This window comes from Astyanax mexicanus, chromosome 21 (genome assembly GCF_023375975.1).
Source record: "Astyanax mexicanus isolate ESR-SI-001 chromosome 21, AstMex3_surface, whole genome shotgun sequence".
NCBI classification, from domain to species: Eukaryota; Metazoa; Chordata; class Actinopteri; order Characiformes; family Acestrorhamphidae; genus Astyanax; species Astyanax mexicanus.
Window position 1 is genome coordinate 6,639,796 of NC_064428.1, and position 27,827 is coordinate 6,667,622.

General features: G+C 36.4%; 1 protein-coding gene across 2 annotated transcripts in view; it reads left to right on the forward strand.

Moving 5' to 3' along the window:
• The window catches only part of LOC103027145 (neural cell adhesion molecule 2), a 564,336-nt gene that overhangs the window by 483,317 nt on the left and 53,192 nt on the right, over window positions 1-27,827 (forward strand). For both annotated transcript variants that reach the window (XM_022674973.2, XM_022674975.2), the window contains exons 10-12: window positions 5,096-5,283; window positions 9,897-9,993; window positions 23,328-23,501. In XM_022674973.2, the coding sequence (XP_022530694.2) occupies window positions 5,096-5,283; window positions 9,897-9,993; window positions 23,328-23,501 (459 nt within the window). The remainder of the gene's footprint in view (window positions 1-5,095; window positions 5,284-9,896; window positions 9,994-23,327; window positions 23,502-27,827) is intronic.

The window sequence follows — 27,827 nt, forward strand, 5'->3', positions numbered from 1 at the left end:
TACCATAGCTTGTATAACAACCCATAAGTACTTACAGTGACATACATAACACGTTACAGAGTACAAGAACTTCCATTCCAATGTAAACGCATGACTAAAACACACTTTCCATAAATATCTTCTCTATTAGACTCTATAAACACATTCATACCATATTTTAATGCTCCCATAGGGCACTATTATAAACATGGCTATAAATAATTATAAAAACGTAACCTATTATAGCCATGTTTATTATGCATTATGACATATTATGCATTATGTCATTATACATTATAAGCTGTGCTTATATATCTATCATTAATACTAATCTAGTCCCGCAAAGAAAGTCTGTCACTTTACTTGGAGCACACAAATACCTGTTATAATACATTATAAGTGACTGTAACTAATTTTATATGCAAGACAAGTATAATAACTCATGAGTGGTTAAATCAACACATGTATAACACATTATAATGAACTCACAAGGCATTATAAACATGGCTAAATATATTTGTAAAAATGCTCATTATGCATTAGGAATTGTGATCATTAAGCATCATAAGCTCTGTTTATAAAACTTCGGACTATAAGGCACACTCAAAATCCTTTATTTTCCCCAAAAATTGACAGTGCACCTTATAATCTGGTGCTCCTTATGTATAAATTCTAGCAGTCAGGTATTAAGGAGCAGTAAAGCCACTCCGCTCAAGTACAGAGTTATACAGGTGAGTTTTCAGCGAAGTTTCTCCAGCACTAAGGCTGGGTGCAGCAGCATTAGCATTAGCCGCTAACCGCAGCGCTAGCTCTTCCACCATTTAGAGGCGAGTATATTGGAACTCTAGTCTGACTGTTTGCTGTGTTAAAACAAGCTTTACTAGCACTAACCACGGCTGGCTAGCGCTGCTAACTGTGGCTGGCTAGCGCTGCTAACTGTGGCTGGCTAGCGCTGCTAACTGTGGCTGGCTAGCGCTGCTAATCGCAACTAGAGCTACTAACCATGGCTGGATATTGCTGCTAACCGAGGCTGACTAAGCTTACTGTAAATAAACAGAAGTGCTTTACTCACCCAAATAATCAGTTTTCAGTAGAGAAATCTATGTAGATTAGCGCTCGTTAGAGGGGAAACATGGCGACACCCTTGTTCTCTTCAATTAGGCATTCTTACTAGTGTCATTAAATGCGCCTTATAATCTGGAGCGCCTTATAGCCTGAAATATACACCATATGTTGCACATCAATATCACAGTGAGCCATAGTATATTTACTTTAATTACTCATGAATTATACTTATCTTGCATATTATAATAGCCTTTATTCACTTATAATGCAATATAATGTGTCTTTGTACCCTCCAAGTAATGTGACACACTTTCATCATGGGAATAGATGATTATTAATGGTAGATATACAACATTTTAACATTTTAACATATATATATATAGTTTATGACAGTTTATGATCACAATTCCTAAGGCATTATAAGCTTGGCTATACTGTGTTATGCATCTTGCTTAATATTTATAGCCATGTCTCATAAATGCATTATAATGTGTTACGAATGTTTTTATGGAGTCTTTTAAAAATTACATTGATAGAAAGTGTTGCTGTACTTAATGTATGAGTGAGTTATTATACAAGTTTATGACAGTCATTATAGAAGTACAAGTAAGCATGGTAACACACAGCTATGAATGTCTTCACTATTAGACTCTATAACCACATTCGTAACATATTACAATGCATTCATAAGGCATTATTATAAACATGGCTATAAATATATATATAAATGCATAACCCTTTTTATCCATGTTTATTATGCATTATAAATTGTGATCATAATGCATTAGAAGCTGTGCTTAAAATATGTATGTTAAAATAGTTAAAATATATCTGTCATTAATAATCTAATCTCACAATGAAAGCTTGTCACTTTACTTGGAGTGCACAAAGACCTGCTATAATACATGATAAGTGACTATAACTAATATTATATATTAAAGACAAGTATAATTCATGAGTGATTTAAAATATTGAAAGCATTATACAGGGTTTGTTTATAAGTTGGCAGCTTTTTTTAGCCATAATGCATAATTCTGCAAGCTGGGACTGAGTTTCTTGGTATTGACATGTTATAAACATGTTATAAACACAACTATTAATGCATTCTAATCACAATTCATGATGCATAATAAATATGGATAAATGCTTTATAAATATGTATATTGGTGTATATAATGTCTTAGAAATGCATTATAATCTGTTATGGGTATGTTTCTAGAGTTGTATAGAGATAATGGTAACACTTTCTATGAATGCCATCTCTATTAACATATTCATAACATATTACAATGCATTCATAAGGCATTATTACAAACATGGCTATACATATTTATAAAAATGCATTACCCATTATAGCCATGTTTATTAAGAATTATAGCTTGTTATCATAATACATTATAAGCTGTGTTTATAATATATATGATAAAACAATGTACAGCTATCGTTAATATTCTTGTCCCACAATGAAAGTCTGGCACTTTACTTAGAGCGCACAAAGACCTGTTATAATACATTATAACTGACTTTAACTAATTTATTATTAACTTTATTTAATATTACTTAAAAAAAAAGCATAATTCATGACTGATTTAAAATAATTAGAGTATTATTAAAGTTTTGTGTTTATAAGTTGGCATCTTCTTTTTAGTCATAATGCATAATTCTGCAAGCTGGGACTGAGTTTCCTGGTATTGACGTGTTATAAACATTTTATAAACACAGCTATTAATGCACTATAATCACAATTAATGAAGCATAGTAAACATGGCTAAATGCTTTATAAATATGTATAATTATGTATATAATGTCTTATAAATGCATTATAATCTGTTATGGTAGTTGTATAGAGATATTCATAGAAAAGCGTTAACCGTAAGTATTATGTATGACATATAATACATTATTAATGCATTCATAGTGCTCCAAAAACACAGGTATCACACAAGGTGTTACTAAAATTGCTTTTTGTCAGCACTAAGACAAGATAATAGCTGAAACTGAAGAGTGATAGGGGATGTAGCATCTAAGATAACACAGAGAAAGCAAAGACAGCAAAGATAAATGCAGCTTCTGAATTGCAGTCAGCCATTTGAATGAAATTGCAGGGTGATGAAAGCGATTTGATTAAATCATTGGATAGCCGTATACGCTGTGGTGTCAGGAACAGGTGCGTTCTTGGGATGTTTTTTAAGGACACGCCTGGACGTGCTAGCATGGAATGCTAATACCTGACAGGGTTAGCTCAGGTGGAGCTGGCACACTGTGTCACTCAAAACAGTGATAATCAAAACCGCCCAACCGGCGAGGCCGCTGCCCTTGACATCACCGTTCCTCCTTCACCATCTTCATCTTCTTCTTCTTCACACTCGTGTTCGGGAGGGGGTGGGGCTGGAGCTCGGCGGACGAGTGAGAAAAGGCTTTCAGACTAAGCATGGCAGGAGCTAGCCAACCGTTGCTGCGGTGCTAATGAACTCATTTATTTAGTCTGGAAGCGCTCCTCAACAACCTCACCCGTCCTTTGACGTGACTGAGGGCTGCGGCATCAATCTCTTTAATGGAACTCTACGCAGCGGCATAAAACAGACATAATGCCACCTTGACTGCAGGCGCACAGTCCGACAGCGCTGCAAGCTAGCTAGCGCCATCGCTCATTTCCCTTTGCTAAACATGCATCATTGTTATACCTCACCCTATCGACTTGAAGGTCTCGGCTTTGGCACATTGCGTCTGTGAAGAAGAATCGGGTGTTGGTTTAAAGTTATGTCAGTCATGTTTGGTATTTATCAGGGCATGCTATTAAATAGTCTGTGTGGATTGGCTAAAACACTGGCTAGATTTGAAAGATACTTTGGTAACACTTTCTATGAATGTCATCTCTAACAGACTGTATAACCACATTCATGGCATATTATAATGCATTCATAAGGCATTATAAACATGACTATAAATATTTATAAAAATGCATAACCCATTATAGCCATCATAATACGTTATAATACATATATATTATAATACGAGCTGTGCTTATAATATATATATATATATATATATATATATGTTAAAATAGTTTATATCTATCGTTAATAATCTAGTCCCTCAATGCAAGTCCGGCACTTTACTTAGAGTGCACAAAGACCTGTTATAACACATTATAATTGACTATAATTAATATTATATTTAAGACAAGAATAATTTATGAGGGGTTAAATATATATTTATAGGATTATAGGAGTTTCTTGGTATTGATGTATAACAAGTTATAAACATAGTTATTAATGCATTATAATCGCAGTTCATGATGCATAATAATAAACATGGCTATGATGGAATATATATATATATATATATATATATATACATTTTTATAAATATGTATAGCCATGTTTATAATACCTTATGAATGCATTATAATGTGTTATGAGTATGTTTATAGAGTCTTGTAGAGATGACATTTCTAGAAAGTGTTACCGATACTTTTTTTAATAATAGGGCTGTCTACGTTAAAGCATACTGGTTTGGAATCAGTAACACGCTATTGTTGTTTTAATGCAAATTAATTACGCCACCTAGTTTGACCCCAACTTTAGCCGTAATCTGTCCCGCCCCTCACACAGATTTATTTTGCGTAGTTCGCTTGTGGTGTAAACGTTATCTGGTCTTGATCCAACCCAATTATTAAGTAGTGCTTCAAACATTAGTGCTATATAAATATGTTTGAAGCACTAAAGGTAAATAATATTGGTTGGGGAAGGAGATGTTTCACTTTTTTAGGTGTTTTTCTCAATGGGTTTCTTGTAGATTTAGCTTTACCGCACTGGGATGTCATCATGATTTTTAGAAAGAGTAAGTTCCGCCATTTCTAACCATATATGGATTATGTTTATGTGTGAAGGGATTCCTGAGTAATTAAGCTGAGAACACAAGGTGCGATTTTGGACAGAAAATCCATTCGTAGGGTTCTAAGGGTTAAGTATCACAGCGCAGAGAAGCAGAAATGCAATGTCTCTATATGACGTACATGATTTAATGTCACTGTTTCGTCCTTTTCCAGATGCTCCAAAGTTTCAGATCAATCACACCATCTTCTACTCGTGGGAGGGGAATCCAGTAAACATTAGCTGTGACGTGTTGTCCAACCCTCCAGCCACCATGCTGTGGAGACGAGACCGGTTCACCATCTCCAACGAAGGAACCAGCAACACCCGCATCCACACCGCAGAGGGAAGATCATTACTGGAGGTGATTCAGTTTTAAAAAAAATCTATTCCAGAAATGAAATATTTTATTTCATTTATTTTCTACATTGTAGATTTATAGGTAACACTTTCTTTGAATGTCATCTCATGGATTACATAATGCATTCATAAGGCATTATAAACATGGCTATACATATTTATAAAAATGTATAATTCATTATAGCAATGTTTATTATGCATCATGAACTGTGATTATAACGCATTAATAGCTGTGTTTATAACATGTTATACATCAATACCGAGAAACTCAGTCCCAGCTTGTAGACTTGTATTAGGGGTGGGAATCTTTTACTATCTCACGATTCGATTCGATTCCGATTTTGGGGGCCACGATTCGATTCAAAATCGATTTTTGATTCAAAACGATTTGATTTATAAAAATTTATTGAAAACTTATTGAAAAAAAAGCCTCCAAAATATACACTGGTCCTGGAGCAAGTAATGTGTTACAAAAACAATAAAATGTGCAGGAATGTGGGTCTTCAGTGACAGAGGAATCACTGGGATATCACAATGACGTTAATGAACAATAAATAAATAATAAATAACACTGCTTTATTACCAGGCTACTAGCGGTGGTGTGTAGGTGACGCTGCTGGGCTGATGTGATGATAGCAGTGGAGCGCTAAAGTTCAGGAGCAGCTGCTGATTAACTAGTTAACTTTAGGGCATTGTATGTGTACAGAAAGGGGGCAGGAGGTGGAGAAATTAATTCATATTGTCCATTCCTTAATTCCTCTGTGATGAGGAGCTGAAATTAGCTCTGATTAGCTTATTGTTATTTTTCCGTTCCGCCTTAAATGCTGCAGCCCGCTGCCACCTGTAGCGTTATTTAAGGTGGAACTGGAAAGTTAGCTAGTTAGCTAGCTAACAGAAACTGAAACTAACTACTCTTTTTTATGCTTGTTATGAAGCATTCTGCCATAAAACATTAAAACTACACGTTAATCTAAGGTAATATAGTGCTTGTTCTGCCATCTTACCGGTGATTCTCAAACACCTACGCTCTGTGTGGGTCTGACGGTAAGTTCAAACTGCAGCGGCCACGGTCGCTTTGGGCAGTGGGAGGCGGAGCGAAAAACGCTTCGTGCCGCTGCAGTGTGAACTTACCGTGAGGGGTAGGGCCAAGGGAAGAAATGGGATTGGACCTTAGAATCGATTTTGGGACATTTTAAATCGATTCTGAATCGTAGTAAATGAGAATCAAGATTCTTATGTGAATCGATTTTTTGGCACACCTCTAACTTGTATCATGATTAAAACAGCTTCCAACTTATAAACACACCCTCAATAATCCTATAAATATATTTTTAACCCCTCATAAATTATTCTTGTCTTGAATATAATATTAATTATAGTCAATTATAATGTATTATAACAGGTCTTCGTGCCAGACTTTCATTGTAGGACTAGATTATTAATGATAGAGATATACTATTTTAACATATATATTATAAGCACAGCTTATAATGATTTATAATCACAGGTCATAAAGCTTAACAAACATGGCTATAATGGGTTATGCATTTTTATAAACATTTATAGCCATGTTTATAATGCCTTATGCACGCATTATAATATGTTATGAATATGGTTATAGCGTCTAATAAAGATGACATTCATAGAAAGTGTTACCGAATTATGTAGTAAACAGTAAAAAAGTGTTATTTCTCCAAATTAATCCCCTGATCTAAACCTGGTAAACTGAGCAGTAATTGTTCAGCACCTCCAGGAACTCTTTCAAGATGCTGAAAATGTAACGCCAGACAGATAGGAGTGACGCTTGCCGAGTGAAAGGTAATGACAGGTTTATTTACAGAGTGGTTAACAGGAATTATACAACCAGATAACAGGATGAACAACACTCACACTGAAAACAGGAAGCGTAGAAGGGTAAACAGTCGAAGATCCGAAACCAGAGAGACAGTCCAATGATACAACAAATCCGATAAGGGCAAAGACAAAAGGCAAAAACCGTGATACAGAAAAATGGGTCATAACAAAAGGGCAGACAGACTAAAGCAGGGAAAAACGCTCAGTACCCAACATGAGTCGTCAATACCTCGCAAAGTACAGACGCTGACTGACGCCTATATATACAAAACCTAGAATTACTATGAACTGGAACTTCCTAGAACTTCCTCCTCTGAACGGGGGGAGAGAAACGCGATTGGGTGAAGGTGAGCGGCTGACGGTGAGGTAATCGCCAGTGGGTTTTTAGGAATTGGAGTTCGGGGGTGTGGAAGGAGAGCACTGTGGCGTGACAGAAAAAAAACTATTCCAGGTGACTCTCCCTCATGAAGACACTGAGATTAAAATCTCACCAAGAGTGAGCAGATCTGTCCTCAAAGATAAACGTGATACTTAGAGGAATCTAAAATATAAAACATATTTTAGTTTGTTAAATATTGTTAAATATTAAATATTGTTAAATAATAATTCTGCATATCTTCCTTTAGAGATTTAATAGAGTCTTCAATATTAAATTTACAATGTAAGACAATGAATAAGAAGAGGTGTGATCAACCTTTTGACTGGTACTGTATTAATAGGAATGGCTGATATACTGTATTGTCCTCAAATTAACTGCAGTAAACAATATTATTGTCGCTTTAAGACCATTTTAAACATTGATATGATAATATGACAGTTATAACAGCATAATAAAGCTACTACACCCATTTATAAAGCAAAAACCTTTACGTTGTTAGAGTTACATGTTTTCTTTTTTTATTCTAAAGGCATACGTACATTAATACAACATACATAAAATAAATTTGCTGTTTTTAAACATAGCTGACATACTGTTCACTTATGTTAATTACCTCTCCTTCTTTAGAAAAACATAATAATACAACATAATTGTAGTCATGTTTTTATTTTCCATGATAAATTACTTACAGAATTTAAAAAGAAACAGAACCACACTAGGAAGCTAATCTATTGTTATTTAGGGTTTTGTTGCTGAATTCTGTATGAATTATGAATATGAATTATGTCAAATTCTGTTTTTTAAACAAATTTAAAATAATCCAGAGACAAGAACTGAACTCCTGGTTTAGGTTGTGCTGACTTCTGATTTCTTAAGTAAAAAAAAAAAAAAAACAGTGTGATTTTGCAAAAGAAGCCCAAAAAATGAATAAATCTCTGTTATTTTGTCATTAGTTTCTGTTGTGAAGTACATTCGAACTGAATGTAGACTTTCCTCTCCTAGAAAAATGCTCTATTTAATGCTTCATCTCAGTTTCAGGGTGTTAGCAAACTTCTTATAGCCTAGGCGCCATCTTTGAGGAGAGCAACAAATCTGTTTCTAACATCCTCAGAGAGTTATTTGCCATGAGGTGCCATGCTGAGTTTCCAGTGGTCAGAGTGAGAGAATTGTACAGAAAACACCAAATTTAACAGGAATTCTGCTTCCCATTTACAGCTGTAAACTTGGGCACAATTTGGACATGTTCAGTGTGAGTTTAACTCACTCATGTTGCCAGTTATTTCATAAAAAGATATAATAAGATAAAAAAAGATTACATATTTGCAGAAATTTGATGATTGCATTTACAGGGGTTTGACAATGAAACTGAAACACCTGTCATTTTAGTGTGGGAGGTTTCATGGCTAAATTGGAGCAGCCTGGTGACCAATCTTCATTAATTGTACATTATTGCACCAGTAAGAGTAGAGTGTGAAGGTTCAATTAGCAGGGTAAGAGCACAGTTCTGCTCTAAATATTGCAATGCACACAACATTATGGGTGACATACCAGAGTTCAAAAGAGGACAAATTGTTGATGCACGTCTTGCTGGAGCATCTGTGACCAAGACAGCAAGTCTTTGTGATGCATCAAGAGCCACGGTATCCAGGGTAATGTCAGCATACCACCAAGAAGCACCGACCACATCCAACAGGATTAACTGTGGACGCTGTAAGAGGAAGCTGTCTGAAAGGGATGTTCGGGTGCTAACCCGGATTGTATCCAAAAAACATAAAACCACGGCTGATCAAATCACGGCAGAATTCAATGTGCACCTCAACTCTCCTGTTTCCACCAGAACTGTCCGTCACCACAATAAATTATTGTGCTCTAAAACCAGGTGTTTCAGTTTCATTGTCCAACCCCTGTATATCATACAAATAGGCATCCATATACTGTTACGTAATTAGTAGTTTTTCGTATATAATCTGCTAAAGTTCTGTAAATCTGCTCTATAATGATGTGATTCTCATATTGACCTTGTGATAACTGATATTGACGTGATTACTGAGCTGGGAAAATGCGCTGTAACAGCTTTTAATAAATGAAATGCATTTCTGCCACTGGGTTTATAAACATGTGAGATTAATGTATCAATGTAGTTTAATGAGCTACACATGCTCAGCTGTCTCATAAAACACTTTATAGCCAACTGTAAACTGAGACTGTAATGGTCTGCATTATATTGGCCATTAATTTCTTACGTAATCAATGTTCCCTCTCTCTCTCTTTCTCTCTCTCTCTCTCTCTCTCTCTCTCTCTCTCTCTCTCTCTCTCTCTCTCTCTCTCTCTCTCTCTCTCTCTCTTTTTCCTCTCTCTATCCATGGTTCTGTGTTTGTGCTCAGGTCACCCCGATGTCCGACCGGGATTTTGGACGCTACAACTGCACGGCCAGGAACAACATCGGCGCTCGATATCAGGAGTTTATTTTAGCACAGGCAGGTGTGTGTTTACCCACAATACCCTTGCATGAAGTTTAGGAGAGGAAGTCACTGGAAAGGTTAGCCTGACTGGACCAGAACGGTCTCTGTCCTTTCAGAGGTTTCTGTTTGTTTTCTTATTTTTCTGAGCGCAAAAAAATAAGAGAGCACCTAAAAGGAAGAGTTTCTTTGATTTGACCAAATTAAAAACCTCTGGAATATAATCAAGAGGAAGATGGATGATCACAAGCAATCAAACCAACCAAGCTGAACTGCTTGATTTTTTGCACCAGAAGAAAAAGGTATAAAGTTATCCAAAAGCAGTGTGTAAGACTGGTGGAGGAGAACCGGATGCCAAGATGCATGATTAAAACTGTGATTAAAAAACAGGGTTTTTCCACCAAATATTGATTTCTAAACTTCTACAACTTTATAAACTTATTTTCTTTGTTATTTCAGCCATTTCTCATTTTCTGCAAATAAATGCTCTAAATATCAATATTTTTATTTAGAAATGTTGTCTGTAATTTATAGAATTAAACAAAAATGTTCATTTTACTCAAACATAAACCTATAAATAGCAAGTGTTCTCTTATTTCTTTTTTCCAGAGCTGTATATTTTTTATCTATATCATTCTTATTTTAAGATCCCATAAAAAAAAAAAAAAAAAAACAGTATTTACCAGGAAACATGTTAACAAGATTTTTATGCAGAATTAATTGTAAGAATATTGGCTTCTCCCATAGTTACTCCCTTGGTTCACTATTTTTACAGAGTTTAGGGACCAATTAGCTCTTTCATTTATCATTGTAAACATGGCATGACTACTGTTGAATTCAGAAGGTGCATAACATACATTTTATTTATGTTGAGATATCTTCTGGACATGGTTAACATAAAGCTTCTCCTTCAGGACGTTCTAATTGAAAGCAGAATTCTATTCTGGTTCTATTGGTTACTATAAATTGTCAAGGTCCTGAAACAGCAAATCAGCCCCAGACCATTACACTACCACCACCATGTTTAATAGTTGGTGTGATGATATTTTTCTGAAATGCTGTGTTATTTGTACGCCAGATGGACACTGATCTTAACTGAGGCGAGTGAGGCCTGTAGTTCTTTAAATGTTGTTTTTGGTTTTTTTGGGACCTCCTGGATGAGTTCTTCATGCCCTTTTGGAGTAATTTCTTTAGGTCGGCCGGTCACTCCTGGGAAGGTTGACCAGTGTTCCATGTTTTTTATCCATTAGTGAATAATAGTGAATCACTGTGGTTCTCTGGAGTCCCAAAGCTTTAGAAACTACTTTAGAAATACATTTTTACAGACTGGCAGATGTCAGTGAGTTTGTTTTCTCATCTGTTTTTGAATTTCTTCAGATTGGGGTATAATTTGTTGATTTTTAAGATCTTTTATCTGCTTCATATTGTCAGAGTAATGGCAGTAATGAGGCCTGCTTGTGGCTAGTAGTAAAATTTCACCACTTCAAAAAATGTGGTTAATCCCAGTTAACCCCTTTATCAGGCCAGCATTTTTATGCGTTTCTTTTTTTTTTTTGTTTGCCAAATATCACACCTCTATGTCATAAGGAGTTTAATTCAAAGATTACGTTGAAAGGTTTCATCGTAAGTGCAGGTAAGGAATGAGTTGAGTGGGAAGTGGGGAAGTACATGGTGTAGAATGCTGTATAATATGGGAAAGTCTGATAGACGCAGTGTAAAGTAAAGTGCAGGGTGCAGATTTGAATGGGTGACAGTCAGTGGGGTGGGTTGGGCAGAACACTATTCTACTGGCTTTTCAGCAGCCTGAACGCATGGGGGAAGAAGCTGTTATGGAACTGGCAATGTATGGTTCTAGTCTTCAAGCTTCTGAGCCTTCTTCCACTCGGCAGCTGTGAGAACAGGGAGTGGCTTGGATGGGACGGTCCTTCATGATCATTTTGGATTTTCTCAGGCAGCGGTTGGTGTATAAATCCAAAAGGTTTGGGAGCTGAACCCCAGTGATGTACTGCGCTGTATGCACAACCCTCTGCAGAGATTTCCTGTAGAAATTTTCTAGAAGGGGTTTTGTTCCACCTGCACTTATAGCTCATATATGATTCATGGCCTGGGTTAATTAGGGTTAATTAATAAGGTGCAATTATTATTTTTCAAATAGTGTCAGGTTGGTTTGGTTGGTTTTGTGTTGGATCTTTGTCTAAATATTAAACTTAGTTAAAAAATGCTGTTTGACATTTAAAAATGTCAGTATAACAAAAAAAAAATAAATATTAGAGACCTGTAAACGGCAAATTCGTTTTACAGCAGTCTTTTTATATTCGTTTGGATTTTCCAAACTGCTCAACCTTTTTACAGTACATTTACAGTACAGTTACAGTAAACACACAATACACAAAGTGCACAAATTGAGTCAAAGTTTGAATGTGTTTCGTTTGCTAATCAGTAGTTGCCGTATAGTTCTTTAAATGTTGTTCTGGGTTCTTTTGGGACCTCCTGGATGAGTTGTTCATGCCCTTTTGGAGTAATGTTGATAGGCTGGTCACTCCTGGGAAGGTTCACCAGTGTTCCATGTTTTTTCTCCATTAGTGAATAATAGTGAATCACTGTGGTTCTAGTGAAATTTTACGTGGCCTTCCAAAAAATATGGTTAATCCCAGTTAACCCCCTTATCAGGCCAGCATTTTTGTGCATTTTTTTGTTTGCCTAATATCACACCTCTTAAGGCAGGGGTGTCCAAACTACGGCCCGCGATCCATTTGTGGCCCGTTTCCTTTTTTGGAGCGGCCCGCGAGGTATTTTAGAAATAGAATGGAAGTTGGTCCGCTGTTAAGCAGGTTTTTATAATGTGAGATTTAAAGTTTGAACGCTAGGTGTCAGAAACGGGCCAAAGAGTCTAAAAGCGGCGAGAGTGAAGTTGTAGCACAGAAAAACGGGCCAAAGAGTCTAAAAGCGGAGAGAGTGCGCAGTTCTAGCTCAGAAAAACGGGCCAAAGAGTCTAAAAGCAGAGAGAGTGCGCATTTCTAGCTCAAAAAAACGGCCAAAGAGTCTAAAAGCGGAGAGAGTGCGCATTTCTAGCACAAAAAAATGGGCCAAAGAGTATAAAAAAGCAGAGAGGGCGCGCATTTGTAGAGCAAAAAAACGGGCCAAAGAGTATAAAAGTGGAGAGGGTGCGCATTTCTAGCGCAAAAAAAAAAACAGCCAAAGAGTCTAAAATCGGAGAGGGAGCGCAGTTGTAGTGCAAAAAAACGTCCAAAGAGTCTAAAAGCGGAGAGACTGTGCAGTTTTAGCGCAGAAAAAGGGCAAATGAGTCTAAAAGTTGCCGTAATTAAGGAGTTTAATATTAAGAGACATCATGAAATTAAACATCAATTTGAAAAATCTTAGTTTACACAACACTGTCAAAGATAAAGATAGTAAGTCAAGTAAAATGGTGTGTAAATGAAGTAATCAGGAAAATGTATTATTTAAAGTGGTATATTTCATTATTTGTTTTATTACAGAGTCTGTGGCCCGTGACTTCAAATATATTTCTCCTTCTGGCCCCCAACAAAAAAGGTTTGGACACCCCTGCCTTAAGGAGTTTATTTCAAAGATAGCATTAAACAGTTTCATCTTTGATCAGAAACATAATAGAAAATCTTAATAGTAATTGTAAAATATTTCACAAAATTGAAATCTGCATGTTTGCTAATCCGAACAGTAGTAATAGTAAATTTGCAGGCAGAAATTTGCATACCTGAAAAGACTTTCTTCTTCGGCTGGAAGCTTCCTAAAGGTGTGTAGCATCTCACAATAGCGTCCATATCGAAGTAAAGATCTTTAAAACTGCATTTAGAGGCCCAGATTAAGCCTTGGAGAGATCTCTCAAGTAAAAATAACTTTTTTATTTCTTTTTTTAAATAATGTGAAGTGTGATAATCTCTGCCTTTTTATCTAAAGCCCTTATCTCACCTTTATCACCTGCTTTTCAAAGGGGATTTTTTTTTTTTCCCATAATAATACCGCAGTGCCGCCTGCTGCTTATTTAGCCGTAGCTTATCTGCAGCCGGGCTGTTTGATTTATCAGAGAGCGAGAGCTAATTTACAGTAACACTGCCTCCTTCAGCGCCGAGTGCAGAGTCCAGATTTAATGACTTTGTTCTGTTTCTCTCGCTTCCTCCATCTCCAGCACGTAAACGCTAACAGGAACAGGAAGCATTTCTCCCACTCAGACACAATTAGAAACAGATTCACACGCGTACGGATGTACACACACACACACACACACACACACACACACACACACACACTTACACACAGAGAGATACAGCAGTATATTAAGCCCATCAGCCAAGGCGTAACATGAGAGGCATCATGCTGGGTTCAGGCTGGAAACTTAATTAAAAGTCTGGCTTTAAAAAAAAGCTCTGGAGGCCATGAAATTAGGAACGGTCTCATCTCTCCTCTGACATATGCCCGGCATGCTGGGGATGATTTGTCTTCAAAGTTGGCGATTTAAAGCAGAATCAAAACATTTGCACGTGCCCTGCTGAGTAACGCCACTGCAAGAGCCTCAGTACTTTCTGACAGTGTGAGAATTATAACAATAATAAACACAGATTTTTAAGCACATACAGTATCTCACCAAAATATATATTAAAAAAAGTACACCTCACACGTTTTTGTTAATATTTTATATTTTATATCATATATTATTGTAGATATTTTTTTACACTTTCTGAAGCACAAAAGTGAAAAATTAACTGAATACTGATTGGTTTTATACTGTTTAGTATTTATTTAAACACCCCCAAATACACCAAAACACTCTTTAGAAGTTTCTTACTACTACTACTACTACTACTGTTCCACCTTAAAAAGTAAGTTAGTAAGTGCTAAATGGAATTCCACCTTAAAAGCTACCGCTTTATTCGCAGTCACACTAGTTCCACAGTAAATGCAGACTCTAAATTCTTGCAATCACAGTAGGTCCACCTTAGATGCTTCTGCTTTATTTGCATAATCACTGTAGTTTCACCTTAAATTGATGCTATATTTACAGAAATACACTGATTTCACTTTAAATGCTTATGTTAGTAAGTTGGTAAGTAACACCTTAAATGCTGCTGTTATATTTACACCAGGGGTGTCCAAACTACGGCCCGCGGACCATTTGCAGCCCCTTTCCTTTTGTGGAGCGGCCCGAGAGGTATTTTAGAAATAGAATGGAAGTTGGCCCGCTGTTAAGCAGGTTTTTATAATGTGAGATTCAAAGTTTGAACGCTAGGTGTCAGAAACTGGCCAAAGAGTCTAAAAGCGGAGAGGGTGCGCATTTCCAGCGCAGAAAAACGGGCCAAAGAGTCTAAAAGCGGAGAGGGTGCGCATTTCCAGCGCAGAAAAACGGGGCAAAGAGTCTAAAAGCGGAGAGGGTGCGCATTTCCAGCGCAGAAAAACACGGCAAAGAGTCTAAAAGCGGAGAGGGTGCGCATTTCTAGCACAGAGAAACAGAGGTGTAAACTTGCCGTAATTAAGGAGTCTAATATTAAGAGACATCATAAAATTAAACATCAATTTGAAAAATCTTAGTTTACACAACACTGTCAAAGATAAAGATAGTAAGTCAAGTAAAATTAAATTAAATTAAAGTGTAAATTAAAGTAATCAGGAAAAAGTATTATTTAAAGTGGTATATTTCATTATTTGTTTTATTACAGAGTCTGTGGCCCGTGACTTCAAATATATTTCTCCTTCTCGCCCCCAACAAAAAAAGTTTGGACACCCCTGATTTACACAATCATGCTAGTTCTACTTTAAATGCATTTAAAAGTTGGGAGACATGTAAACCTAAAAATCTGTTGCAAAAATTCAACAGTTCAGTTTGGTGGTTTGATGGCTTGTGATCATCCATCTTCCTCTTGATTATATTCCAGAGGTTTTCTATTTGGTAAAATCAAAGAAACTCATCATTTTGAAGTGCTCTCTTATTTTTTTCCAGAGCTGTGTATATGGTTTATGCTGATATGTTGAGGCACTCTCGAGTTATTAAGCAGAGATAATAAATGCGGAGCCTTGTGCCAGTTGGGTTAAAGAGCCAGTACTGAATCTATGGGGTATTGTACCGCTTTTAAATATGATATTTGAGATACTTTACTAGTATCAGTACACAGTGCACCATAGGGCTGCATGATATATTGTTTTAGCATTGTCACAGGACGTGCGATGTCACCTAAGAGGATAAAAACAAACACAAAGTTTTGATTCTTGGCACAAGAAGTAGATACACAGCGTTCTGAGTGAGCAGCGCCATCTCTGTCTGCTGCTGAAAATTGTTTTGAATAGCTCATGGGGTAAATTTATGATGAGCATAACTCAACTGAGACAAATGATTACAAAAGCATTGCTGAGGTACATTTATGATTAGAATAGCACTGCTGAGGTAAATGTGCTTTGTTGGTATGAATGTGTTTAATAGATATTTTAAAATGATAGTTTTGTAATTGCAAACAAGACTAAAATAAATAAATAAATAATAAAGTCTGCTGCTGAGAAGGGCAAAGGGGAGGGGGAGCAGGCATAAACACGATGTAACTGCATGGCCTCCACTTGGTGCACACAGCCTATCCACAGTTTTGCGCAGATATTTTCAGTTACAGCCGGAATCACACTTTTAATCCCAGAAAATGCTCTTATTTACCTTTTAAAAGGCCATTTAAATACCTGATTATTGTTTTTTTCATTATTGTTTTTTCTCGGGTTTTGTGTGCTTGGCTGACTCTAAAGCGCTGACTCAGCTCAAAACAAAAACAATTTTCAAATTTTCTCAATACCTTTTAATCCCTTGTGCACTATTAGTAGCTACCCACTGTGTGGACATCATGTTCAGTGAATGGGTCAGTGCCATGGATTGACCACATTGTTCAATAGCATATCACGCTAATCTGTCAATATCAAAGACTGGAATCGATATCTGATCCTAAAATATCGTATTGGTGCATCCCTAGATTCAGCATTCTATAACCTGTCATAGTGGATAACGGACATTAAAGCTGAAACACCTTTATATCACCTGTAAAAGCAGAACATGACTGAAAGTGACCTCTGAGGCTTTGGAGTGAAAGGACTCGTCTACGAGTCATGAAGGCTATCAGCGGCGCATTGACGGGAAGTGATATAGTGTAGCGGCGCCACTTCAGTCACATCACAGCGAATTGATGCCTTTCTACAGGCCGTTTGGTATTCCGAGCGTTGCCTCTATACCTTATTCTTCAGAATGAACATAAAACGGTGGTAGTGAAAAGTGAAGGGGGGATTTTTTCGATGGGGAAAAAATGACTAGCAGCTATCTGTGAGGTGAAACTCGCCGCTTCGCTCAGTGCTAGCTCTGAGAGAGTGAGTAGCAAGACAGAATCCCTGATGAAACTGTTTGCAAGCTCTGTTTTAGCCTTTAAAGCTAACGCTTAGTGCAATCAGAAAAAGAGGGTTTTATGATTCAAGGAAAATGGGGGGTCCTGAATAATTTACTGATGGCTCTTTGTGGAGTTTCTCCCCCTGCAGTTGTCATCATGGCCGGCGTGAATGGGAGAAAATGAAATGGGAAGATATTAAGATGTAAAACTGACAGTAACCGTTAAGCCGTTCAGGTAACAAGAGGGGCGTTTTCTCGTTTTTAAAAGAAGGGAAGCATTTAAGGCTGTGTTCTTTTGGAGGAGAAGTGGAGCGTCTTGACATTTTGGCTGAAAGGAAAATGTCAAAAGAGCTTTTTTTTTTTGGACAGAATAAGCAGCAGAGAAGAAAGACCAAGAGATTCTATTCATATATGGCTGTGTGATGTGCTGTGTGTTTAGCTTTTTGTCCAGAAGAAAAATGTCACTGAAATGATAAAAAACACATTTGCTTGTTTTCCTTGTCTAAGTAGGGATGCGCTGACTATTGGGCAACCAAAAGTACTCGGAAGAAAACGGCAAAAATAACCATAAACAGAAAACAGAAAATAATCTATTGTAAATACAAGCTGTACAAAGCTAGGAGAGATACTAGCTGCCTGTGACGTATATAGCACTGCTGAGGTACAGCACATCTATGTTTAGATAGCTTTAGTGAGGTATATGTATGATTAGAATAGCTCTGCTGAGGCACATTTATGTTTAGAATAGCTTTACTGACATAACTGTATGATTAAAGTAGCACAACTGAGGTAAATTTATTATTTAAATAGAACTACTGAGGTAAATTTATTATTAGAATAGCGCTACTGAGGTAACTGTATGATTAAAGTAGCACCACGTAGATAAATTCATGTTTAAAATAGCACTACTGAGGTAAACATATGATTAGAATAGCACTGCTGAGGTAAATTCATGTTTAAAATAGCCCTACTGGGATTAATTTATGATTCGAATAGCACCACTGAGGTAAATTATTGATGAGAATAGCTTTACTTTGGTAAATACTGTACATGATTAGAATAGCACTGCTGAGGTAAATTTATAATTAGAAAAGCACTATTGAGGAAATATAATGATTACAATAGCTCTACTGTGGTACATAGATGATTATAATAGTGCAACTCAATGTATGATTAGAATAGCAATTCTGAGGTAAATGTATGATTAGAATAGCAATCCTGAGGTATATGTATTAATACAATAGCAATTCTGAGGTAAATGTATGATTACAATAGCAATTCTAAGGTAAATGTATGTTTAGAATAGCACTACTGGGGTAGATTTATGTTTAGAATAGCATTGCTGAGGAAAATATATGATTTGCATAGCACTGCTTAGGTAGATGTATGATGAGAATAGCTTTACAGTGGTAAATGTACTATAAGAATAGCACTAATGAGGTACATATATGTTATGTTATATTAGACTAGCTCTGCTGAATTGAATTCATTATTAGTATAGAACTACTAAGAAAAACATGTGATAAGAATAGCTCATGGGGTAAATTTATGATGAGCATAACTCAACTGAGACAAATGATTACAAAAGCACTGCTGAGGTACATTTATGATTAGAATAGCACTGCTGAGGTAAATGTGCTTTGTTGGTATGAATGTGTTTAATAGATATTTTAAAATGATAGTTTTGTAATTGCAAACAAGACTAAAATAAACACACGCTATATTTAATTTATTCAATTGTGAAAAAATGTGACAAAATTATTGAGAATTTTGGTCTGTTTATGTCTATTTTCAGGATTTATTTATTTTTTATTTTTCCATCAACTCAGCACAGGACATCTTAGCTCTTAGAAAACTATTTCTGTTGCTTTTTAAACATAGTAGTTTATCTGTAATTATGTAATTATGTAGTTTACCTCAAAATAACAGCTTTAGTATCATTGTGAATATGGGCTTAATGGGGTAAAGGTTAAAAATAGTGATGTAAAATCTTTCATGACTGTTTTATTGGACATAAATTGGTAAACTTATACAAACATTATACAGTGTTATAAAATTAAGACTTAACACTTAAGTACTTAAAGAAGATCAAGGTTATGGTTTGTTTTACGTAGACAGAGTAGACATAGTAATGCAGCAGTCAATGGATATTTCTCACAAAGACAGGAATGCAGACGTCTGTGCGTTTGTGTGTGTGTGTGTGTGTGTGTGTGTGTGTGTGTGTGTGTGTGTGTGTGTGTGCAGGGCAGTACGCGTCTCTTTTGATTTGCTGAGCCCCTGTGGCCTAGCCTGATAAAAGGAAGTGTGATAACAGGATTGAGCGGAGTGCTGATAAATATAATGGCCCCGTCTTTTATCTGTGCAGTGTGTGTGTGTGTGTGTGGGGGGGGGGGGGGGGGGAGTTGGGGGGGGTACGTGAGATAACATGCTTAAGAGACTTTTTTTTAAACTGTGTATGCAGTTATATATGTGTAAATACATGATAACATGTGTTCATTTACACTCATTGACAGGAAATGCACCAGTATGTGTTTCTTTGAATTTTTGAATGAACCATTACTATATGTGTCCACTGCTTATACTGGAGCACTTTGTTCCTTCTACATTCAGTAAATCAGACACAGCAGTGCTGCTGGTGTTTTTAAACACCCCAGTGCCGCTGCAGGACTGAGAATAGTCTACCACCAGCATCATGTGGGCATCGTCCTGTGGGCCTCATCATTAGAGGGACTAGAGGACGCCCTACACTGTAATCTGTGCAGAAACAGATTCAGATCTTCTGTTTCTGACTTTATTTTATCTATAGGGTTTTTCAGCTGTAGGTAGGAGTGTGTAATAGAGTGTTTAAAAACTCCAGCAGCACTGCCGCAACCACATGGTTTTCTCTCATGGCTGGGCTTCCAACTGGCATGCTGCAACACCTGTAGGTAAATTTGCTGCAGGATGCCATACAGAACCTCTAGAACCTCCATAACCAACCATATAGTATCTCATCTCGTATCCAGGCTATAGAAGCTCCAACAACGTGCTTTGTGAGTTCGGAAAACATGTCATAAGGTGAAGAGAAGGAAAAGAACTCTGATAACTTTTGCACTGGAGTCCAGGTGGCTTTGGTTGGTAGTAGGAAGCCACACCTCTCTCTGATGAGTGGAGTCTGGAAGAAAAGATATATATTAAAAAGAGGAATTAAAAAGAGGGTAGATGGGGTGGTGGAGGGGTGCAAAACTTGATGTAAGCTAAGTAGGTGGTATTTATAGGGTACTAAGTAAGAGGCAGCAAGAGCCATGCCATGTTCCTCCACCCAAACTTTAGTTATTTAATAACTCCACTTATACAGCCTCTATAAAATGGTACAGTTTCCTCGGTAACACTTTCTATGAATGTCATCTCTATTAAACTCTATAACTACATTCATAACATATTATAATGCATTAATAAGGCATTATAAACATGGCTATAAATATTTATAAAAATGCATTACCCATTATAGCCATGTTTATTAAGCATTATGACCTGTGATCATAATACATATTAAGCTGTGCTTATGATATATATATATTTTAAAATAGTATATATCTATTTTACTATCTAAGTCCTTCACTTGACTTAGAGTGCACAAGGACCTGTTATAACACACTGTAATTGACAATAACTAATATTATATTCAAGACAGGTATAATTCATGAGTTGTTAAAAATATATTAATAGGATTATTGAGGGTGTGTTTATAAGTTGGAAGCTGTTTCAGTCATGATAAAGTCGGCAAGCTGGGACTGAGTTTCTCGGTATTGACGTATAACATGTTATAAACACAGCTATTAATGCATTATAATCACAGTTCATGATGCATAATAACCATGGCTATGATGAATTATACATTTTTATAAATATGTATATCCATGTGTATAATGCCTTATTAATGCATTATAATGTGTTATGAGTAAGTTTTGTAGAGTCTTATAGAGTTGACATTCATAGAAAGTGTTACTGTTTCCTCCAATAAACTTATCCTGTCTCTTTAATATTGTATTTACTTTCAACATTGCCCTGTAGACTAAAAAAACTCTTTGGTTGGACATTAATATATATATATATATATATATATATATATATATATATTTTTTTTTTTTTATTTATTTTTTTTTTCAGTCAGTGTGTTTTGTGTTATTATCTCCCAATCAGTTTGGTTGCATCTTTCTTTAAATTCACATTTACAAACAAAATGTTCCTGTAAACTTCTGAGGTCTTTAAACATCAATGAAGATACATCAACCGTCTCAAAAAAAGCCATGCAAGCTCAAATCATGACACTACCTCCACTGTGTTTCACAGATGAGCTGGTATGTCTGAGATCATGAGCAGATCATTTCTTTCCCCTAACTTTAGTCTTTCCATCACATTTATAAAGGTTATTCTTTGTCTTCACAGGCTTGTTTCTGTACTTCTTGGAAAAGTCCAGCCTGGCCTTCATATACTTCTTAAAAATTAGTGATTATGATTTTGCTGAAGCTTCTGTACTTCTGTTTTTATGACATTTTCTGTAAATAGTAGATTGTGATATCTTCACTCCTGCCCTCTGGAAGTTGTTGCTGATGTTGCTAACAGTAGTTTTAGTTTTTTTTTTTTTTTACAGCACTCACAATGTTTCTGTCATCGACTGCTGTGGTTTTCCTTAGTCTACCTGTTCACTTAGTACACCAGTGATGACTTTCTTCTTCAGGACATTCCAAATGGTTGTACTGGCTATGAACAATATTTTCCATCTTCTATCAGCTTCACAGTTGCTTGTTTTTCACCCATAGACAGCTCTATGGTTTTCACATTAGAAATAGAACATAGACATTTAGCGCTATTTATTGTTTGAATAATTAATGTATCAGGAAAAAAACCTGGGCAAAAAAAACACACCTTATAGACAGAAATTAAATGTTGATCTTTCGCCTCATATACATCTTTTAATATTGAACCCAAATGTTTTGAGTCTACAGCAGAAATAATGAAATTGGCCTCACTGTTCCAATACTTTTGGAGGGCACTGTATTTTATCATATGTATATACATTCACACATACTGTATATAGCTTCATTCAGTGACAAGTACAGTAAATGCACAATATTCCAGATCAAACTTATTGATTATAGAATATTAAATATATTCTCAGTTAATGATCAGTTTCATCTCCCAGTTAACATCAAAGTTAAGGGTATGCCCGACATTAGAGCAGCACTGCTGAGGTAAATGTATGATTAGAATAGCAGTAATGCGGTACATTCAACATTATATTAGGACTGCTGTGGTTAATTAAACATTAGAATGTCTCACAGTTAAGATCAAAGGTAAGGGTATGTCTGACATTAGAGCAGCACTGCTGAGGTAAATGTATGATTAGAATAGCAGTACTGAGGTAAATTCAACATTAGAATAGCACTGCTGAGGTAAATTTAACATTAGAATAGGACTGCTGTGGTTAATTAAACATTAGAATGTCTCACAGTTAAGATCAAAGGTAAGGGTATGTCTGACATTAGAGCAGCACTGCTGAGGTAAATGTATGATTAGAATAGCAGTACTGAGGTAAATTCAACATTAGAATAGCACTGCTGAGGTAAATTTAACATTAGAATAGGACTGCTGTGGTTAATTAAACATTAGAATGTCTCACAGTTAAGATCAAAGGTAAGGGTATGTCTGACATTAGAGTAGCATTGCTGAGGTAAATGCATGATTAGAATAGCAGTTCTGAGGTAAATGTATGATTAGAATAGCAGTACTGAGGAAAATTCAACATTAGAATAGGACTGTTGTGGTAAATTTACCATTAAAATAGCACTGCTGAGGTAAACTTTACGTTAGAATAGCACTGCTGAGGTAAATTTAAGATTAGAATGTCTCCCAGTTAAGATCAAAGTTAAGGTCTGGTTTAAAAGTATTGTTCAGGCCGTAAGCAGTCTCGTGTTTTTGTGTCACGCTTGCAGATGTTCCGTCCAACCCGTACTCTGTCCGGTTGTCCTCGGTGTCTCAGCGCATCGCTTCAGTCACCTTTATGAAGCCTGACTCTCACGGCGGAGTTCCCATCGGACACTATATCGTCAACTACAAGGACCAGAGTTCCCAGGAGTGGAGGACGGTGAAGTCACATGGTGTACAGAGTGAGTATCTTTACCGTAATTACATTTAAACCTTCAGTATTATTTTACAAATTTACCATTACACTGTTATAATTTACTGTTATATTAATGGACAAGCTTTTATTTTATTTAGATGTATGTCTCTGTATAACTTATACAACTTCTATACCTTACATCTATAGTTGTTAATTTTTTTTCTGGTTTATGTTACATAGTGTTGCTATCACACAAACATGTCCATTTCTGTTGGTCTTATTGGAGGTTGCCATAACGAAAAATAAGATGGTGTCACATCTTACTTATGGGTGAGGGTAAAAAAAAAGTTGTGAGTTGTATGAAAAAAATTATGGCAACTGCAGTAGCACATCCAGTGCAAGTGAATTTATTTGTGAATGTGCACAAAAGTGGCAAAATACCAAAAGAAAACAAAAAGAAAAACAAAAAAAATAAATAAACAAAACAAAATCTATTTACAAAAATGTACACAAGGAATCAACCTATTCCTCAAGTCCATAACATTGGTTCATACAGCCAACCGTACCTCATCTCAGCCAACCGTACCTCATCTCAGCCAACCGTACCTCATCTCAGCCAACCGTACCTCATCTCAGCCAACCGTACCTCATCTCAGCCAACCGTACCTCATCTCAGCCAACCGTACCTCATCTCAGCCAACCGTACCTCATCTCAGCCAACCGTACCTCATCTCAGCCAACCGTACCTCATCTCAGCCAACCGTACCTCATCTCAGCCAACCGTACCTCATCTCAGCCAACCGTACCTCATCTCAGCCAACCGTACCTCATCTCAGCCAACCGTACCTCATCTCAGCCAACCGTACCTCATCTCAGCCAACCGTACCTCATCTCAGCCAACCGTACCTCATCTCAGCCAACCGTACCTCATCTCAGCCAACCGTACCTCATCTCAGCCAACCGTACCTCATCTCAGCCAACCGTACCTCATCTCAGCCAACCGTACCTCATCTCAGCCAACCGTACCTCATCTCAGCCAACCGTACCTCATCTCAGCCAACCGTACCTCATCTCAGCCAACCGTACCTCATCTCAGCCAACCGTACCTCATCTCAGCCAACCGTACCTCATCTCAGCCAACCGTACCTCATCTCAGCCAACCGTACCTCATCTCAGCCAACCGTACCTCATCTCAGCCAACCGTACCTCATCTCAGCCAACCGTACCTCATCTCAGCCAACCATCCTATATCATCCCTCATCCATCCTTTAACCAACCAGAAATGAGGCCTTAAATAGGCCACCACTGTTCTACCCAACCCAGCCAAAACCAACAGATTTCCATTGCAGGGGGGATCCAATTATAAACAAAACAAACAATAAATCAAATAAACATACAGTGGAAAAACTAAATATTCAAAATAGTCATTATTTATATCATAGGCCACAATCCAATAAAATAAACATGAAAATAAGAAAAGGAAAGAATAATTAAAATCTTTCAAAACCCTAAAGAACCCCCTCAAAATGGTATGGCCCAAAATGGGCCCAGTGAGCATGCCCCAATTTTTCTCAGGCCCTATATAAGGGCAGCTAAAACAGTGACTGGGCCCTTTGCAAGACCAGGAAGAGAGTGCAGGTAAGTGTGAATATGAATGACTGTACCGGCAGCTATTTAAACAGAAATGTGTGTCCCAGTGTCATACTGTAAAATATGTGAAATGTCCCAAGCTAGCAAAATGTATAACTTTTTACAGGGGGAATTAGTATTAAATGGAAAAAATAGCTGAGTAATGTGTAGGCACTTAGTAGGGACAGAACAGGACTGAAAACTAATTTGTTTGTTCTGTCACATCACCCTCCACCCCTCCTGGATTGCACAACGTGGGCAATCTGCCATGATGTTTTGGCGTCCACTTCTATGGCGAATTCACTTTTAAATACATATTGGATACACTCATCTATAAAGAAAGGTCTTTATAAAGGTATACAAGTGTACATTTTATCTCACCCTTATTTGTAAGACTGTAGTTTTATAGAATAAAAATGGTAATTTGATTTTATTGTTATCAGGGATTCACAATGACAATTAAAAAAAAAAACACTTTCTGCATTTATTTGTATACATTTTACTCATATGTGACTGTACTATTAAAACACAGTAAGTTTCTGATTAGAGTAGCACCACTAAAGAAAATATATAAATAAAATTGCACTGATTAAGTAAATTTATGATTAAATGATACTGAGGTAAATGTGTGATTAGAATAGCACTGCTAAAATTAAACTGCTAAGGTAGCTGAAGCTTTTTTTGTATGATTAGAACAGCACTGCTGAGGTAAATAAAATATAAGAATAGCACTGCTGAGGTAAATGTATGATAACAGCACTGCTGAGGTAAATTTAATGTTAGAGAAGCACTGCTAAGGTAAATTCAATGTTAGAATAGTACTGCTGAGATAAATCCAACGTTAGAATAGCACTGCTGAGGTAAATCTATGATTTGAATAGCACTGCTGAGGTAAATCTATGATTTGAATAGCACTGGTGACTTAAATTCAATGTTAGAGAAGCACTCCTGAGGTAAATATACACACATTAGAATAACACTTCTAAGGTAAATTTAACATTAGAATATTACTGCTGATGTAAATTTAGCATAAGAATAGCATTGCTGAGGTAATTGTATGATTTGAAAAGTACTGCTAAGTTACTGTAAATTCAACGTTAGAGTAGCTCTGCTGATGTTAATTCAACATTAGAGAAGCACTGCTGAGGTAAATTCAACATTAGAATTGCTCTGCTAAAGATAATTCAACATTAGAATAGCACTGCTAAGGATAATTCAACATTAGAATAGCACTGTTTTGGTAAATCTAACATTAGAATAGCACTGCCCAGTTAAACTCAACATAAGAAGAGCACTGCTGAGGTAAATTCAGCATTAGAATATCGCTGCTAAGGAAAATGTAATGTTAGTGTAGCGCTGCTGAGGTAAATTCAATATTAGAATAGCACTGCTGAGGTAAACTCAACATACGATAATCACTGCTGAGGTAAATTTAACATTAGAATAGCACTTTTGAGGTACATTTATCATTAGAATAGCACTGCTGAGGTAAATATAACATTAGAATAGCATTTCTGAGGAAAATGCAATGTTAGTATAGCTCTACTTTGGTAAATTTAACATTAGAATAGCACTGCCGATTTAAACTCAACATAAGATAAGCACTGCTAAGGTAAATTTAACATTAGATAAGCACTGCTGAGGTACATTTATCATTAGAATAGCCCTGTTGAGGTAAATCTAATGTTAGAATAGCACTGCCGAGGTAAATGTATGATTTGAAAAGCACTGCTGAGTTACTGTAAATTCAACGTTAGAGTAGCACTGCTGAGTTAAATTCAACGTTAGAGTAGCATTGCTAAGGTAAATTTAATGTTAGAATAGCATTGCTAAGCTAAATGTAATGTTAGAATAGCACTGATGAGGTAAATGTAATATTAGAATAGCATTGCTAAGGTAAATATAACATTAGAATAGCATTTCTGAGGAAAATGTAATGTTAGTATAGCTCTACTTTGGTAAATTTAACATTAGGATAGCACTGCTGAGGTAAATTCAACATTAGAGTAGCATTGCTGAGGTAAATGTATGATAAGAACAGCACTGCTGAGGTAAATTAAACATTAGAGTAGCACTGCTGAGGTACATTTATCATTCGAATAGCACTGTTGAGGTAAATGTAACATTAGAAAAGCACTGCTGAGGTAAATGTATGATTAGAATAGCACTGCTGAGGTAAATTCAATGTTAAAATAGCACTGCTGAGGTAAATGTAACATTAGAATAGCACTGCTGAGGTACATTTATCATTAGAATAGCGCTGCTGAGGTAAAATGTGCTTTGGAGGTATGCATCATGGTATATTAAATAAATAAATAATTGGCTTGGAACTGTAGTTTTGTCATTTAAATGTATGCTATTTCCTTTATTCAGTAGGATTTTCTGAGCATCTCATTATTTTTTTATTATCTTCAATATAAAATGTGAGTAATAGAAGGTAGAATATTGGTATTCTAAGTGTCTGTGTCAGGTTTAGGGTTCTATTTTACATTACATTACATTACATTACATTACATTTGGCAGACGCTTTTGTCCAAAGCGACTTATAGTCAAGTACAATGTAAAATAAGTTTAAAGGTAAAACATCTTTGGATAGGGATAAAAGGAGGACAAAGGGGAATAATAGGATAGAAGAGTGAAGGAGGGGAAGAAGGAAATGAAGTTAGAAGTAGTTAGTTTGTTAGAGGTGTTAGGAGAGTAGGTGCTCTTTGAAGAGCTCTGTCTTCAGGAGTTTCTTAAAGAT